General features: G+C 45.7%; 1 protein-coding gene across 1 annotated transcript; it reads left to right on the top strand.

Moving 5' to 3' along the window:
- The first annotated feature begins 8,996 nt into the window (after positions 1-8,996).
- CCDC70 (coiled-coil domain containing 70) lies at positions 8,997-11,501 on the top strand. Its single transcript, XM_061994841.1, has 3 exons — positions 8,997-9,020; positions 10,060-10,138; positions 11,368-11,501. The coding sequence occupies exons 1-3, from the start codon at positions 8,997-8,999 to the stop codon at positions 11,499-11,501; spliced, it is 237 nt and encodes a 78-aa protein (XP_061850825.1).
- Positions 11,502-16,705: the final 5,204 nt, after the last annotated feature.

The following is a 16,705-nucleotide window of genomic DNA, read 5'->3' as shown; positions in this document are numbered from 1 at the left end:
AAAGGTCCCTGAAGAGATGCTGTCCTTTGTTTTCCATTTGCATATATTTTTTGTTTATTTTCACCCTCTATGCAGTGTAAGTACTTTTGTCACAGGGCTTTCTCCTAACTTGGTAACTCTGAAAAATCAACATAAAAAGAGTCCCCTATCTCCTACATTACTTCATTCTTTTCAAACTGGAAGAGTCAGACTGTTTTTTTTAAGTGCTGCATGTAATCAGGAATGTTACATTTTCTTGTGTAAATTCTCTTTGTGTATTGAAAGATAAACAGCCCATGGGAAAGAAAAATCAGTGTTCACTTCATTTCTTCCATTGTTAAAGGCCAAAAAAAAGCGTACTTATCTGCTGAGAAATATTCTGCTTAGGCAAGGGAAAGCAGTCTTCAATACCAGCTTACCAGCACTGTAATGATCACCTGTAGGGATCCCAGAAATTGTAACATTCAATCATCACGAGAAGATCATGGCAAAAAATAACAGGGACCGAGAGTCCCTGTGGTAAGTGCAGCTGGTGTTGACAGCAGCACTCTGAGGTACCATTAAACTGCTTGATTCTAGTAACTCTAAAGGAAAATGTTAGGCAGCCTTGGGAAGATACTGGGACTGGAAGTGTTATGGGTGCAGCGAGCCATTGCGGGCTCAGTCCTGAGTCTCCTGGGCTGTGAGAGCCAGGAGGTGACCGTCTCCATCGCCTGGGATGGCCTGAGAGCTGCGGAGCTCAGTGCAGGGCAGGCACTGGGATGCTTTATCCCATCGCCACGCACCAGATCAGACCGAGGACTGATATAATACTGAATTGTGTTGCAACCTGATCTAGGTGACCCTGCTTCTGCAGGAGGGTTGGACTAGATGATCTCTAAAGGTCCCTTCCAACCCCTCCCATTCTATGATTCTATGACTCTATGAGGACGCGCGCTTCTCACCCGTGGCACCAAGGAGATGGTTTTGTGTGGCTGCCACAATGAATTAGAGAGCAGCCTCAGGCTTGCTGCTGCACATGTTTCAGTTCCTTCTCTTCTTCCGACAAGACGGGCTTGGGGAAGGGAGGTTTGTGTGCTGGTCTCCACGGCAGCTTACTTGGCCAATGCCCAAGAGGCAAGGCAGAAAATGAGAGAATATCAGACTGTCTGCTTCCTGCTTCTCCTTAGTCAGGACAATTTATTGTAATGTAACCTGGGACTAAGGAATAGAGACACAAAGGACAAAATGTGCTGGAAAACCTATGAGGAGAGTAACTTTATTAAAATCTAGTAAGGGATAACTGTTGTGTTGCAGCTTTCCCTCAGGTTACTTATAGGGTCTCTTTTTTTCTACTTTAAATATGCAATACACAAGCAGAGCAGGATGAGATTTGCCTTGTTCCTTTAGGAAAGGAGATCACAAGACACAAAGGTACCAGCTCTGGCTGAGGAGATCTGCAAGATCCCAGCCCCATGTGCTGGGAGATAATCCTGGGGAAGTCTCAGGCAATGTTCCCTGGGTTGGTAGCCACTGCCAAAGGTAATAGGCCAGATGTACTCACCTCATTTGCTTGTATCTCATTCTTCAACTACTCTACCAAATTCAGTCAAATTCAGCACATAGATTTGCAAGTTATTAGAGGGAACAATCAGTTAGCAAAACCAAAGGCAACAAATGCACACAGTGTGTTTCCATAGGAAGTCAAAACAAAATGCTGGTGCTTGAAAAGTTACTAATGAATTTATTTCCTTAGGAACGTTTGACAGTTTCCTACAGGGGAAAAAAAAATCCTTTACTTCATTTTTATTGATTGGCATTCATCAGAGATTGTCTCCCACAATGTAATTGAGGAGGTGAACCTGTGCATTGTTCTGCATAAAGAAAAATTTCCTTGATCTAATAAATATGTTTATTTTTAAAACCCAATCTTCTGTTCCCCTGTTTACTCACCAAAGTAATAAATTACTCAAATTAATGTGAGAAGAATTTACCCAGAAGCCCAAACTATTAACCAGGAAATTCCAGTGCTCTTGAAATTTGCAATAAGAGAAAGTAGAATCGTTAAAAGTATAAAAGCCAAAGCCCCCTTTGAGGTCCATGTATTCTTTGTTTATGCTACTACTGAGTGTGCTAGACAAATGTGTAGAGTTTGTAAAATCATTTGGGAATCCCTGAAAAAATGAGTGGGGAAAAAAAGATTAGCTCCTCACACAAGGGCATGATAAAACTACTGAACATTTCTGTCTTAATTGTGCTTCGTGCTGGAGTACAAGGGAAAGTTATCACAGCTGTATAAAATGCTAAACTCTCCTAGCAGCCAAATGCCTCCTTTAAAGTAATAGCAGGAGTAAACCTCTCACTTCTAAAATATAGTTGACAAAAAAGGCTAATAACTCATGAAGGTTTTACATACAATGAAAAAAAAAACCCACAAAGAAGTCAAAGCCTGTAAAGTTACTATGCATGAAATATGCTATTCTAAATCAGCAGTTTAATTTGCACTTCTGCAGATCAGAGTTAATATTCCCACTGCATACAACCATCATAAAATGAGGCGTACAAATGACAGCAGGAGAAAACATTGTGTGTTTTCATTTGGTTTATTTCACTTCTCTCATAAAATATGCCTTTTGCCACCCGTCAGTGCATTTTTCCTCCTCAGATGAAGGACAGCAAACCACACTTGACATAATATCTGTTCAACAAAACTGAAAATGCTGACCCTCCTAAAGCAAGGACCACAGTCCCTGACCTGCCTCAGCTCATGGGAAGCAGAACCATGTGTTTAGCGTGGTGAAACAATGGTGAACTGTAATGGGAGAAGTTGGGGAGGGGATTTCAAAGCACGAATATTGCAGAACAGTTAACACCCTAACTGCAAGCAAGTTAGGATGGAGTACAGTGCAGTATTGAGATGGGTGGAGTTAGGAGTCATCAGTGGAGATGTCTATCCATGAATCTCCATTGGGGTCTGGAGAGAGCAATGGCTTGATTTAGATCCCTCAATGCATCCCACCTGGGATGCTTTAGGTATCCTGTCTGGACCAGAAGAGTGGGAGTCTTCTGTAGGTTCTGTCTCATATCTGCCAGCCCTGGATAGATGTCCTGGGTAATCGGGGGCACCTCAAACTTCTCTAGAAGCCTATTTTATCTGAGCAGCTCTTGCATTGGCTAGGTCTGCACTGTGATGTGGGGCTGGGCAGCTACATCACGTGTAGATGCCTGTATCACTGACAGCTTCATTTAGTTTTTTCAAAGTTATCTGCAGTCTGAATCCCAATGCCACCTCTGTGATCCATGCAGGCAGGAAAGGCAGGAGTTGCTTAAGTTTGTAGTTATTCTTCTGTAGGGCTGTGTCAGGGAAGTAGGTACTAGAGCCCCCCATGCAAGGGAGAAACAACCCTCCTTTCTATGCATTTGTATATCATCTATTTAAGTAATACATTCAGATTTCTGCTTTGGGAGAAGAAATCTTGCCTTATGCAGATCCTCCAGGTCCTATAAACTAGGACTCACTGCACTGGCTCCTGAATTCTAAGGCTTGGTCCCAGGCTGCAGCCCAGAGATTCGAGGTGGGAGCCCAGGCTGGTGGGATGCTTGTGAGAAAGGTGGCAGCCAGCCCCATGTCTTCTCACAGCCATGTGTTTGCATGCACAAAGCATCATCTCATGGCTGGGGAAGAAAGCATCAAGAGCAGACCCTAAGCATTGCATAAAGGAAATGTCTTCTTCAACAGCAACATTTCCTTCTAGGCCAGTTTCTATTTGAGCAAGAGCCCCTGGGGATTCTCTGGGGCCCTCCAGAAAGAGGAGGTTATAGCAGCTGTCCAGGCAGCTGATACAGTATTGTCATGGCATAACAAACCTAATACTTTGGTCTGCCTTTGGGTCTGTTCAAGAACTTTCTGTATCCCAGGCTTCAGGGGCCAAAAGATACAATTATAGACTTAGTTGGATTGGATGAAATCTGGGTTAGAAGCCAATTCAGCTTGGAGCTACAGTAAATCTAACTTCTGGCTGATACCTGAGCAAGTAGACTAACTCCTGCACATGATCCTCTCTCAGAGAAATGCTAGGCCTATCTTTGCTCCGGCTGAAAATCTCTTCCAGAGGTGTGCTGGCATTTAGGCCCAGTTTTAAGCTTTCCTGTCCCAAGGGGCGTGTGAGTGAGATGATGGCCTTTGTCTGGGCTCACCAGGTGGCACTGCACTCACAGGTTGACCAGATGGCAGAGGGGAGGAGGAGGTGTCCAAGGAGGAGGTGTGGAGGCGTAGAGGTATTCATACCAAATGTAGAGACACAAGCATGTTCCCAGTAGCTTGTCTGGGGAGCTGCAGCTCCTGCTACACAACCTTAGCATGCCCCAAGTGAGACTCCACTCAAAAGTGGAGGAAGATGTGGAAGATAAATCACGTTCCCTTGCATGTGGGGTGGGCTGCAAGTGCCTCCAGCCTTCCCTCTAGGGAAGCACCGTGTCCTGTGTGCTGAGCACATCAGGTGGCAACCCCATTCACACATTGCTTTGTGTTTCCATACTGTTTCATTGCTTCCAGAAGTTCCCTTTGGCTGAATGAGCAGTAAGGCTCATATAGGGTAGCATCTGAAGAACGATAGCTTAGTGCTGTCAGAGCAGGAGCAGTGCCACAGAGTTCTGCTCACTGCCATGCTGACAGGTATGGAACAACCTGGACAGAGATCTTTGCGCTAGGGAGAGTTCCTGCTCCTCAGTTGTAGGCACTACTGTGAGATCAGCTATCCTCTTTGGCATGTGGCCAGCTGGCAAAAACTGTGCTGTAGCTGCCTGGCCACAAAGCTGTATCCAGCAAGGCCACGGTTGTAACTAACCACGTCCTAATTCTCTGAGAGAACGAGGGAATGAGGGGAAGGGATGGGACTGAGCACTGTGCTGAGGAGCTCCAATGGTGCTGGAACACCAGTGCTTGTCTGATGTCAGAGAGCTGGGCATTTATCCACCCCTGTGCTTCCCCAACCCTCTGTACAGTTCCTCTCTGCAACAAGAGTTTGTTCACAGACTTCATTCATGTTCCCCCATGGCACAAAATGAACAGCTCTCTCAAGAGTGGCAGTTCTCAGGAAGCAGAAATCAATCAGGATCCTTAATTTGCATGGAGAAATAAAGAGTGGGAAGAAAGGAAGGGAGAAGGAGCAGGAGAGATGGAGATAGGAAGCAGAGATGTTGGATGAGTTGCTGTTAGCACTGTGCTGTTCTACTCTATCTGCCTGTGGTTTGCTTTTTGTTTTGGCTTGAGAGTAAATAGAAGACTGAGACAGCTGAAGTGCTCATATACCTTGGTTCCTTCTTATTCACAGGTGGAAAAGAGAAGAGCAGCAAAGAAGACATCTGGCATATGTGCTGGTGGCTGCAAGGAGCACAGTCAAAACTGGTTTTGAGGAATATCAGATTTGATGTAGACTTCAAGTAAGATCTCATACAGGAACACAGGACAGAAAGACGATTACTGTCTGCTTTTGCTAGGAGGCAGAATAGACCCAGATTGTTAGGAAAAATGCTTCATTGAAGGGGCTGTCAAGCACTGGAGCAGTCTTTCCGAGTCACCAACCCTGGAGATATTTAGAAGACATAGATGTGATGCTTAGGGATGTGGTTTAGTGGTGGACATGGCAGTTCTGGGTTAGCGGTTGGACTCAATGATTTTAAGGATCTTTTCCATGCTAAATTAGTCTACAATTCTATGATTTGATATTTTCCATTAGCCTTCAAAAAGAGTGTGCATGTGAGGCCTGAAGTATTGGTTTGCAGTAAATGGCTCCGTGCTAACTCTTTGAATTACGGTTGAGGTACCAGGATCCTCAGACCTGAATGACCAGGGCTTAGAGAACAGTGAGAATTACATAGGAATAATTTAGAACTAGAATTTCCATCACCTGTAGCCAAATGAGCTGCATGGCACAGTAGGAAGTTAATATCTTTGGGAGGGTAGGAAAGATGCAATGAAAACAGCGCAACACTTTTGTTGGCTGTGCTAAGCTCTACGTGAATGGGATGTGTGAGCAGTAATTGATAGAGACAGTCTTTATCATTTTTGGAGTCTGCTCAGCTCAGATCCTGCTTGTGTGTAACAGGTACCTGTCTGAACTCAACCTAAAACATAGAAAAATTATGATTCCTTTTATTTTAAATCTTACCTTTCTGTGTTTTCGACTTTGAGGTGTTACAGATGTGTCTAACATTTAGCTTAAGTGCTGTTCACATCTTCCAGATAGTTTTTCTAAACCAGGAGGGTAAATAGCAAGGGTAATGTTACCCACTGGTGGGTGTTCTTAGAAAATAACCAGTATGAATATGAAGCAAAGTACCAGCTGTGGCTCATACCCTGCCAGTAGCCCAGTGACTCATTCCAGCTTCTCCCAGTGGTTTCAGACTTTGTGAAATTACCACACTACAGGTGACCAATACAAGCACCAGTGGGTATCAACAGATGCAGCTGGCATAAGTAACTCTGTTACAGAGTTTTACAAGTGCTGAGTTTTCCAGTACCATAGAATCATACAATCATTTTTCTCAGAAAAGACTTTTAAGATCAAGTCCAACCATTAGCCTCACACTGCCAGGCTCATCACTAAACCATGTGACTCAGCATCTCATCTACATGTCTTTTAAATATCTCAAGGGATGGTGTCTCCACCACCTCCCTGGGCAGCCTGTGCCAATGTCTAACAACCCTCTCAGTGAAAAAATTCTTACTAATCTCCAATTTAAATTGCATCTGGTGCAATTTCAGGCCATTCTATCTTGTCCTACCACTCGTTACTTGAGAGAAAAGAGCAACCCTCGCCTCACTACAACCTCCTTTCAGGTAGTTGTAGAGAGTGATCAAGTCTCCTCTCAGCCTCCTCCAGACTAAACATCCCCAGCCCCTTCAGCTGCTCCTCATAAGACTTATTCTCCAGACCCTTCACCAGCTTCATTGACCATCTCTGGATATGCTCCAGAACCTCAATGTCCTTCTTGTAGTGAGTGGACCAAAACTGAACACAGTGCTTGAAGTGTGGCCTCACCAGTGTCGAGTACACGGGCTTAATCACTTGCATAATCACTTCCACATCATCAATTGCATGACAATCTTTGGGACTTCATTTGTTTGACCATAAGAAACAGCAAGAACAAGAAGAATAACAAGAGTCATACCAAGTAAAGACATATTTTTCCAGTTTCATTTTACATCTATCCATAAGGCCTCATTCTAGTAAATGAACAGATCTGAAGTAGAATCAGACTTGTTAGCCATTACTTCTGCACTCTATGAGATATCTGCATAAACCCAATGACTATTCTTTTGATGACAATTGAAAGAGTGTTTGCAGACTCCTGGAACAAAATGATATAGTTTAGTCATTTTTCTGTGAGATAATAATGATGTTCTAATTGAAAAATGTACTCTGATATAATTATCTTATGTCTTTATAAGCCTGCCTCAGGAGCACAGTAAAAGAGCAAATGTGAGTATTTTTACTGCACCATGTGAGAAAAGGCCCTGAGAGGTTTTTTTGTATCACTTGGTGCACTTTCAGGACATGGAAGCCTCATAAAAACAAAATTATTTCCTGGTTTGGTCTGGTTAATCTCTTGGGGCAGGATCCAACCCCTTTGGTGGAGGAGAAATGTCTGCTGCTTCAGTATCTGCTCTTAAACTCAAGTAACAACAGGCTCCTGATAATTAGTTTTTGGCACATTTACTCACCTAATTCTTCTGGCCTTCTGGTATGGTATGGTACGGTACCACAGCCTCCTCTAGATGAGAGAGCACAGCTGGGAGTGCACACCCCTTACTGTTAGGATCACAGAATCATAGAATGGTAGGGGTTGGAAGGGACTTTTAGAGATCATCTACTGCAACCCCCCTGCAGAAGCAGGGTCACCTAGATCAGGTCGCATAGGAACATGTCCAGGTAGGTCTTGAAGACCTCCAAGGAAGGAGACTCCACAACCCCTCTGGGCAGCCTGTGCCAGGGCTCACTCACCTGAACAGTGAAATAGTTTTTTCTTATATTTAAGTGGAACTTTTTGTGTTCCAGCTTCATCCCATTACTCCTTGTCCTGTTGCTAGCTACTATAGAAAAAAGGGATGTCCCAACCTCCTGACACCCACCCTTTAGATATTTATAACTGTTAATAAGATCACCCCTCAATCTCCTCCAGATTAAACAGTTCCCCAGCATTTCCTCATATGAAAGATGTTCCAGTCCCCTGATCATCTTGGTGGCCTTGTGCTGGACTCTCTCCAGCACTTCCCTGTCTCTCTTGAGCTGAGGAGCCCAGAACTGGACACAGGACTCCAGATGAGGCCTCACCAGGGCAGAGTAGAGGGGAAGAATCTCCCTCGGCCTCCTGGCCACACTTCTTGATGCATCCCAGGATGCCATTGGCCTTCTTGGCCACGAGGGCACATTGCTGCCTCATGTTCAGTTTATTATCAATCAGGACTCCCAGGTCTCTCTCTGCAGAGCTGCTCTTCAGCAGTTCAACCCCAGCCTGTACTGGTGCATGGGGTTGTTCCTTCCCAGATGCAGGACTCTGCACTTGTTGAACCTCATGAGGTTCCTCTCTGCCCAACTCTCAAGCTGGTCGAGATCCCGCTGAATGGCAGCACAGCCTTCTGGGGAATCAGCCAGTCCTCCCAGTTTGGTGCCATCAGGGAACTTGCTCAGGGTACACTCTGTCCCCTCATCCAGGTCATTGATGAAGATGTGATCCTTCTCACACTGAGCAGGGACAAACTGGTGGGGCCAGGAGCTCCATGAGAATGAAGCTTTAGATGTCTCCTTTATTGCTTTTCCCGTTCTGGTCTCCCTAGCTGTGGGAGTTCAGGAGTCAGGAAGCAGCATGAGAAGGAAACAGCAGCACCAAAATTCTCCCGTATTTACCAAAAGCCTCCCAGCAGGTCCCTCTCAGCTTGCCATCCACAAGCCCTCATCTCAGTTGTTGTAAAGGATCCATCGACCCTCTGGCCTGTTCAGTGATTGTGGAGGTGAGGTTAGATAAGAGTTGGCCAGATGCCGCTGGAAGACTCCTTGGCCGTACACAAAACACCGGGGAAAAGGCTAGGGCCCTGCTAGTGCCTGGCTCAGCTTCTGGAGGAAGGAGGAAGCCTGAAGTGAGGAGGATCTTTGCCTCCAGCACAGCAAAGGTGTGATGGCTGTCACGCTGGTGGACACAGGAACTCAAGGGGCAGCAGGTTGGCCAGGTCTTGTAACTTGGGCCATCTGTCCATCCTGTCACCCTGCCCTGGAGCCATCATGCAGGCCCAGGGTGCACCTCCTCATTCCTTATACAGAGCAGCTGCATATTGCCATTAGCTTCATTGCATTCCTAAAGACCCCTGGGGCCTTCCCTGACTACAGCAAGGGATAGGCAGGCTCATAATATATTAATAATCAAGAGATTTCATTTATAAGGCAACCTGCTCCCTGTTATGGAGCTGGAGGCATTGTGCAATGTCATAATAAAACTAATGAAACAGTATAAATAAGTAACCAGCTTTAATCCTGGCTGTAGAATTATTAGGCAGTGAACAGAAAATTAGATTTTTGCTTTCTCTTCATTGTTCAAGTTTTGAGTGATTCTGGAAGTTGTAGATTTGTTGAGAGAAGTCTGTGACGGGGCAGGAGGCACAGCCAAGAATCAGAGAGATGAGGATGCCTTCAGCTCTGGAGGGAAAAGGGCACAGGTGTCTGTCCTTCAGACTGGGACCTGCTGGTGGTGGCCAGACAGGAGCAGCACAGTGCCAAAAGCTGGTCCTGGCACAGCCCCTCAACCTTCTCACCAGCAGCACTTGGAATGACGTGGGAAATAACAGAAAAATCCAGGCCTTTGCCCTGCACAGCATGGGTTGGCTTTCAGATGCTACTGCAGTTCATGCTGCCTGAGTCCTAGGCAGGGATTTCTTTTTCATTCATGGTAAACGACTTCTCCTTTGGTATAACAACTATGACATAGATTTGGGTGATACCACCGCTGACACTCCACAGAGTTGGGCCACAGGGTGAGAGCTGCTGTTGCCAGCTGATGCCCTGGTCTGTCTGCTGCACTTCCTGCCACCATAAGCTCATTGGGTAGCTGCAGGCTGAGAAACCCTTTTGGGAGGAGATTCAGAGTTTTCAGGAGACAATGAAGAGCTTTCAGGAGAAGATCAAGGGCTCTTGGGAAAAAAAAAAAAAATCAGAGATTTCAAGATGGCCATCCAAGCCTTCTGGGAGGATGTCCTGGTTTAGGCCCATCAGGGAACAAAGACCACGATTAGCCTCGAGTACCAAAGAGGCCGAGAATTGTTCAAGGGCAGGGAGAGCTTAATTGCTGCTTAAGGTTCAGGACAAAACAGACCAGGCCACTCAGGGAAGAAAACAGAGACATAATTTAATGCAACATCAACTAAAACATACCCCCAAAAACCCAAAACATAACCAAAATGAAACAACACGGAGTAATACATCAATGAAGAGTCCAACCAGCCTTTTTAAGAACACCTTCTTGCCACACCTCCCCTCTTCCCGGGCTCAGAGCCCTGATCCTGGTGTTTTTACCCTGTCCCCTCCTGAACGGTTCGGGGGGGTAGGCAGTGGGGGTTTCAGTTAGTCTGTTCCCGATAGCTTCTGCCGTTTGTCCCTCCTCAGGACGGGTGAACTCCACACGTCCTCCCTGCAAGTCCGTGGGGTAACTCACACGCATGGCAGCCCTGCACGGGCTGCTCCGACGCGCACTTATCCCAAAGGCTGCAGCTCCTCTCTGCCTCTCGTGTGGGGCTGCTCTGCGGCCTGCAGGCTCTCCAGCACGGCCTGGGCCATGGCCGTCTCCCCACACAGTCCCTCGCCCGTCCGGGCTCACCCACACGGAGCTGCTGGTAACTCTCGGTCCTGCCATGGATCTCCATAGGTTGCAGGGGCACAGCTTGCGTTCTCGCCACGGCTTGCAGAGGAGTCTCTGGTCTATTGCTTCTCCTTCCTTCCGCCTTCTCTGGCTGAAGGGTCTGTGTGGTTGCCTCCATCTTGTATCACTCATACACCTCCTGCCAGCACTTCAAATTCCCATCCCCTAAATAGTGATGGCAGAGGCGCCAGATTGGCCCAGCCGGGCTGGAGGTGGGTCTGAACCCAGGAGCCAGGGGAGAGTCCGCAAACTCTTTACCGGGTCTTCACTGCAACCCGCTCCCCCTGTTACTAAGCCAAAAACTGCTCCTTGCTAAACCAGAACAGAGGAGGAAAAGCCCATCTGGGAGGGGGTAAGAAAAGGTTATTCAGGAGGAAGCAGAAGCCTTCTGGAGGAATCCTGACTTCTGGAATGATTCTAATGCTTTCTGGAAGAAAGAGAAGGATTTTTGGAAAGAAGATCAGCTCCTCTGGGAGAAAGGTCCTGCTATCTTTCTCCCAGATGAGGACAGAGTCCTAGGGGCAGAGGAAATGATTCTGTGGGCAGATGAAACCAGTCTCCTGGCAGAAGAAAGAGCTCTCTGGAAAGAGGAGGAAGGCCTCCAGAAAGATGAAAAAAAATCTCAAGGAAGATGAAATGTTGAACTAGGAGGAGGCATTTGGTCCTGAGAGAGAGAATATTACCAGGGATGCCACTCTCCACAGTAGGAAAGCATGAATTGTTTTGCTAGGCTTGGAAACATGCAGAAAGCCACATATATTATGTGTGTCTCTTATTTAGGCAGCGCTGTGCTTCAACTGGTTCTCTGAAATAACGTTTCCAGTTCTTGGAGTAAATCAAAACTGGGGTTTTGTTAATGCCATTTGCTTCAAAGCCATTGCACCTCTGTTTTCATGACATTATTTGTTCTTTTGAGGTCGGGGGAAGGGGGTAAAGCTCTGTCACCAGGAGGTCTGTGGGTGGGTGAAGTCACAAGAAGGTGAGGGCTTAATGACTGAGATCACCTTCTGGAGCTGAGAGCAGCCCACCCACCTCGGTGTGGTTTACATCAGCTGAGTCAGTGTCGAAATAAGGCACTGGTAAATTGTAATCTTTGGGTCCTCCATGTTTAAGCTAACATTCCTGACTCTTAATGAGACAACTGTTTCTGCTCTGCCATGTTTGAGCTTTGACTATCCATGTAACTTCTGGCTGCTCTTGGGAGTATGGTAGGAACATATACTTGCTCGAGTGAGCTCCCCACAATCTGGCCCAGAGCAGCTCTAGCATCAACCTTGCTGACACGGGCAGAGGACAGCAACAGGATTGAGAGGGGTGACAAGAAGTCAGCAGCATGTTGGAAAAGACATAAGCTGGAGGGAAAGTTGTTGGCAAGTCCCTCGGCAAGGGGGAAATAATGTTTAACAATATGAGTATATATATGTGTATGTGTATGAGTAGGAGAGGGTGGACGTAGGGACTGGGATTATTATCAACCTGCTGAGCTCCTATTGCCAGTACAGGTACAGGAGCCTCTAACAGATAACCCTCCATAACTGCAGTGCATCAGGTGGTTAATATTCGCCAATATCTGATGTGATGTGAGTACAGAACCAGTACCTTCTGCTGAGCTATGGGACAGGAACTGCAGTTTTTCTTCTGTCTTGAAGAACTGAGCTCAGATGCTTCACATTTTCAAAGGCTGAGCTGTAAGGGCTGGTCTAGAGGCAAACTGCATTTGGCTCTCTGTACATCCAGAAGAGTATGTGACAAGGGCAGCAGTGAAAAGTACTCATTTGAGTCAAACAAGGCATTCAATTTTTATCTAGTATGGTAGCATTTGTAGCTCTTTCTCCTTCAATACAGGATTTTAGCAGTAAAAAGGCTCAAGGACACAATGTAAGAAGCCTTTACAATTGCTGTTGAAGAATCTGATGACTTCTGCAACTGTCAGGCACACTTAGGCTGTCACTCAAGCCTGTCACTCCATCCTTTGTGATCTGCTGGAGGATAAGGCTGCCTGTCCTCTTTAATTTTGCTCAAGACAAATTATGCACTACGTCTCTCCTGAAAACTCTATGAATATTTATTGCTCAATGAATAACCAGCCCATAAAAAAGAAGAAAAAAAGAGACAGCTGATTCAGCCAGGGTAGGAATGTTTTGCAACCTTTGTTATCATTATTCTATTATTACCATGTAAGCCAGAAATGAAAATGACCTATTAGACTATTCAGTGTACCTTCCTTCAAATTCAGGACTCTTACGCATTAGACCTTTATCATTAGATGCTATAGAGAGAAAGAACCTTTCAGAAAATAGCAGTGTGTGAAAAGCACTTGTCACTTAATATATTTTTCTTGTCAGAAAGCCAAGATTTTTTCTCAGTTATTCAAATCCACACATCAAATTAACATCCATTTAAACTAAAATTAGTTCTGCTTTCTCTTGCAAAGAACTTGAAGCACGTGAAATGCTCTTAAGAGAGCTCCGAGCTGCTGTTTCTTTCACAGGAGAGCAGGACAGTGTTTCTTCGGTGAGAAGGCTGTCAGTATAGTGCAACAGTTGTGAAATTTAAGGCATTGTACGAAGCAGCACAGAGGAGCCAGAAGTGTAGCCAGAGAAAAGCATGTACTGATATAGTCTCAGGCTGCTGGTACCTCCCCTGAAAATGCTCCATCCAGCTTGGTGGCCCTTGTTTCAGTGACATTGCCAGAGAGGGATCACTTGCAAAAGGCTTGCCAGGGCTGGGGATTTGAAGTGGGAAGTCCAGACAAATTTCAGTCATGAAGCCTGTCTTTTCTAGCACTCTGCAGCAGTAAAGTAACGAGGGGAACAAAGAGGGAAATGGCTACCATAGGGACAAAGTCAGTTACATCTATCACCTCTGCAACATGTGCATGAAGGCTTTTGAGATGCAAAATTCAGAGTGAGGAAATATAAAAATACATCTGTCTTGGAAAAGCAAGTCTGCTGATCTGGTACAGGTTGGCTGCAAGGACCAGGAAAGTATTGGGCATGCCTGAAGAACTGAAGATGTTTGAAGCATGGATTCACTATGAAGAACTTACAGTACCTAAAGAAGCAGCCAAATCTACCTGTGCCTCAAGCACACCCACACCTGTAATAATCTGTGCAAACACTTCTCTAAGCTGCTTTGCATGTTTGATTCCCAGCACTAGTGTTGCACAACCATCACTTTCTCTCTAGGGCTTTGCTTATATTCATTTTTTCACAGTCTCTGAGGTGAATCTCCACAATTATAGTTTCAACATCTTGTCTATAGTAACATCCACAGTGGACATGAAGAACAGCCCTTCCATTTGCTTTGTATTTATCTGTCTGAATAAAAGAAGGAGACTCCACAACCCCTCTGGGCAGCCTGTGCCAGGGCTCCCTCACCTGAACAGTGAAGTAGTTTTTTCTTATATTTAAGTGGAACTTCTTGTGTTCCAACTTCATCCCATTACCCTTTGTCCTGTTGCTAGATACAACAGAAGAAAGGGATGCCCCCAACCTCTTGACACCCACCATTTAGATATTTGTAAATGTTAATAAAATCACCCCTCAGTCTCCTCTTCTCCTGACTAAACAGCCCCAGTTCCTGCAGCCTTTCCTCGTATGAAAGATGTTCCAATCCCCTGATCATGTTGGTGGCCCTGTGCTGGACTCTCTCCAGAAGTTCTCTGTCCCTCTTGAGCTGAGGAGCCCAGAACTGGACACAGGACTCCAGATGAGGCCTCACCAGGGCAGAGTAGAGGGGGAGAAGAACCTCCCTCAACCTGCTGGCCACACTCTTCTTGATATATCCCAGGATGCCATTGGCCTTCTTGGCCACGAGGGCACATTGCTGCCTCATGGTTAGTTTATTATCAATCAGGACTCCCAGGTCTCTCTCTGCAGAGCTCCTTTCCAGGTCAATCCTCAGCCTGTACTGGTGCATGGGGTTGTTCCTTCCCAGATGCAGGACTCTGCACTTGTCCTTGTTGAACCTCATGAGGTTCCTCTCTGCCCAACTCTCAGGCCGGTCGAGATTCCACTGAATGGCAGCACAGCCTTCTGGGGAATCAGCCAGTCCTCCCAGTTTGGTGCCATCAGGGAACTTGCTGAGGGTACACTCTGTCCCCTCATCCAGGTCATTGATGAAGATGTTGAACAAGGCTGGCCCCAGAACCTATCCCTGTGGAACTCCACTGGCCACAGGCCTCCAACTGGACTCTGTGCCATTGATCACCACCCTCTGCATGACAACAACTCCCTAATGGAGCAATAAGGAGATTGAGTCATTAGTGCCAAATCAGTGTGAATATATGACTGAGGGAAAGAAATAGCTCCTGAGCTCTTAAAAAGCAATGTTGTCATCAGAAAGCATTCCTGCCGTGGCTTGTGGAGCTAACTCATGAGAGAGGCAGAAAAAAGTACGGAGTCATCTAAGTCAACTGATGTGTGTCACAAACTGGAGTGGTAAGTGTGACAGAAGAAAATCATGTTTATTTGGTGTTTATATGTGTGCATACAGCTATAATTTCCAACTTTGCATGTCAGCCATTGCACTGGAGGAATGTAAGGAATCCGGGAGGCAGGCTTGTGACTCATGGGAGACTGAAGGCAAGGAGAGCATCCAGCCACAAATATAAATCCTGCTGCTGTTCTGCCAGGAAATCTGGCTGAACTGTTGGAAAGTCAGTGCAGAGGGTGCTGCACAAATTGAAGGAGGAGACAGAATACTGTGGCTGAAATATCAGAGAGGGAAAAAGTAACCCCACTTTCACCCCTCAGAAATTCACATCTATTGTGCGTTAAAGAAGAACCATGAAGAACCATTAAAATAATTCTATAATGCTGGAAACCTCTCTGCCTCTCCCTTTCTTTCTTTCTTTGTCTCTCCCCTCTTTTTCTTTTCTTGTTTGTTTCTTTTATTTACTGATTCAATTAGCAGCATGATCTGCAGCGAGGAAGGGAGGGAATTCCAGCTTCTTAACACTTGTGGATTTTAGGAAGGTTTTGGTCCTGCTCCAGCAATTCACTCAGTCTATGCAGTCCCTCAGAGCACCTTTGAAATGTCTCAAAGACCAATATAAATGTTCCAAAATCCCATAAAAATCCATGTTTAGAATGAAAACTGGGTTTCCGCCATCACTGGTTCACAGGCAGTATGAGAAGCAGGTGAGGGGTGATGAATTTGAGCACAAGCACACACAGTTGCTGATGAGGGCTTTTAGCAAAATAAATGACAATTCAGATCTGTTCCTGGGATGGCCAGGAACCATGGTGGCAAGCCTGGAGTTGTAAAGGTAAACACAGCTTGTATCCTGGATCTTCAGGTTTGCAAGTCACAACATGGAACCAAGCAAGCAACCCTTGTCTGCAAATTGTCCTTATTTCAGATTGCAGCAGTGTGTGCACGCACAAAGACATACACAGAGAGAGAAAACATGTCTGGGAACCAGTCAGTGTGTGCAGTGCAGGCAAAACACTGTGCCCTAGTCACACCCCTTGCACTGCTTCTGCTGTTAGGTGTTGCTTCAGTTACCACCAGTAAGGGCTGTGCAGCTATTTACCAAATGTCAGCACTATCACGGTGGAAGCAGGTGACCTCAGCCTAGGGCCCTGACAACATGCCTTTCATGCCATCCCCTTTGTTATGCTGCTCAAGAACAGGATGTAAACATTAATTAAGGGTCATATCTCTCTGATCTGAATGGAAACATGACTGTCCACTCTTCACATTATTAAAGTGAGTTACAGTGTCATGCTTTTGTTATCCTGCAGCTCAGCTTTCCCAGCTTTGGGTACCGGAGCTTTCCAAGCAGAATTACTATTGTTGTTACTATTCTTCCTCATCATGTGAGCGCCACATT

Source organism: Colius striatus, chromosome 1 (assembly GCF_028858725.1).
Source record: "Colius striatus isolate bColStr4 chromosome 1, bColStr4.1.hap1, whole genome shotgun sequence".
NCBI lineage: Eukaryota > Metazoa > Chordata > Aves > Coliiformes > Coliidae > Colius > Colius striatus.
The sequence above is the reverse complement of the archived record's forward strand: the minus strand, read 5'-3'. Positions and strand labels throughout refer to the sequence as shown.

Bases quoted from the DNA above. Each gene is read 5' to 3' on its own strand.
- CCDC70 (XM_061994841.1), top strand. From the start codon at position 8,997: ATGCCGCTGGAAGACTCCTTGGCC. The intron at 9,021-10,059 runs GTACACAAAACA...CTCATTGGGTAG, and splicing joins CGCTGGAAGACTCCTTGGCC to CTGCAGGCTGAGAAACCCTT. The intron at 10,139-11,367 runs GCTCTTGGGAAA...TCTTTCTCCCAG, and splicing joins CTTTCAGGAGAAGATCAAGG to ATGAGGACAGAGTCCTAGGG.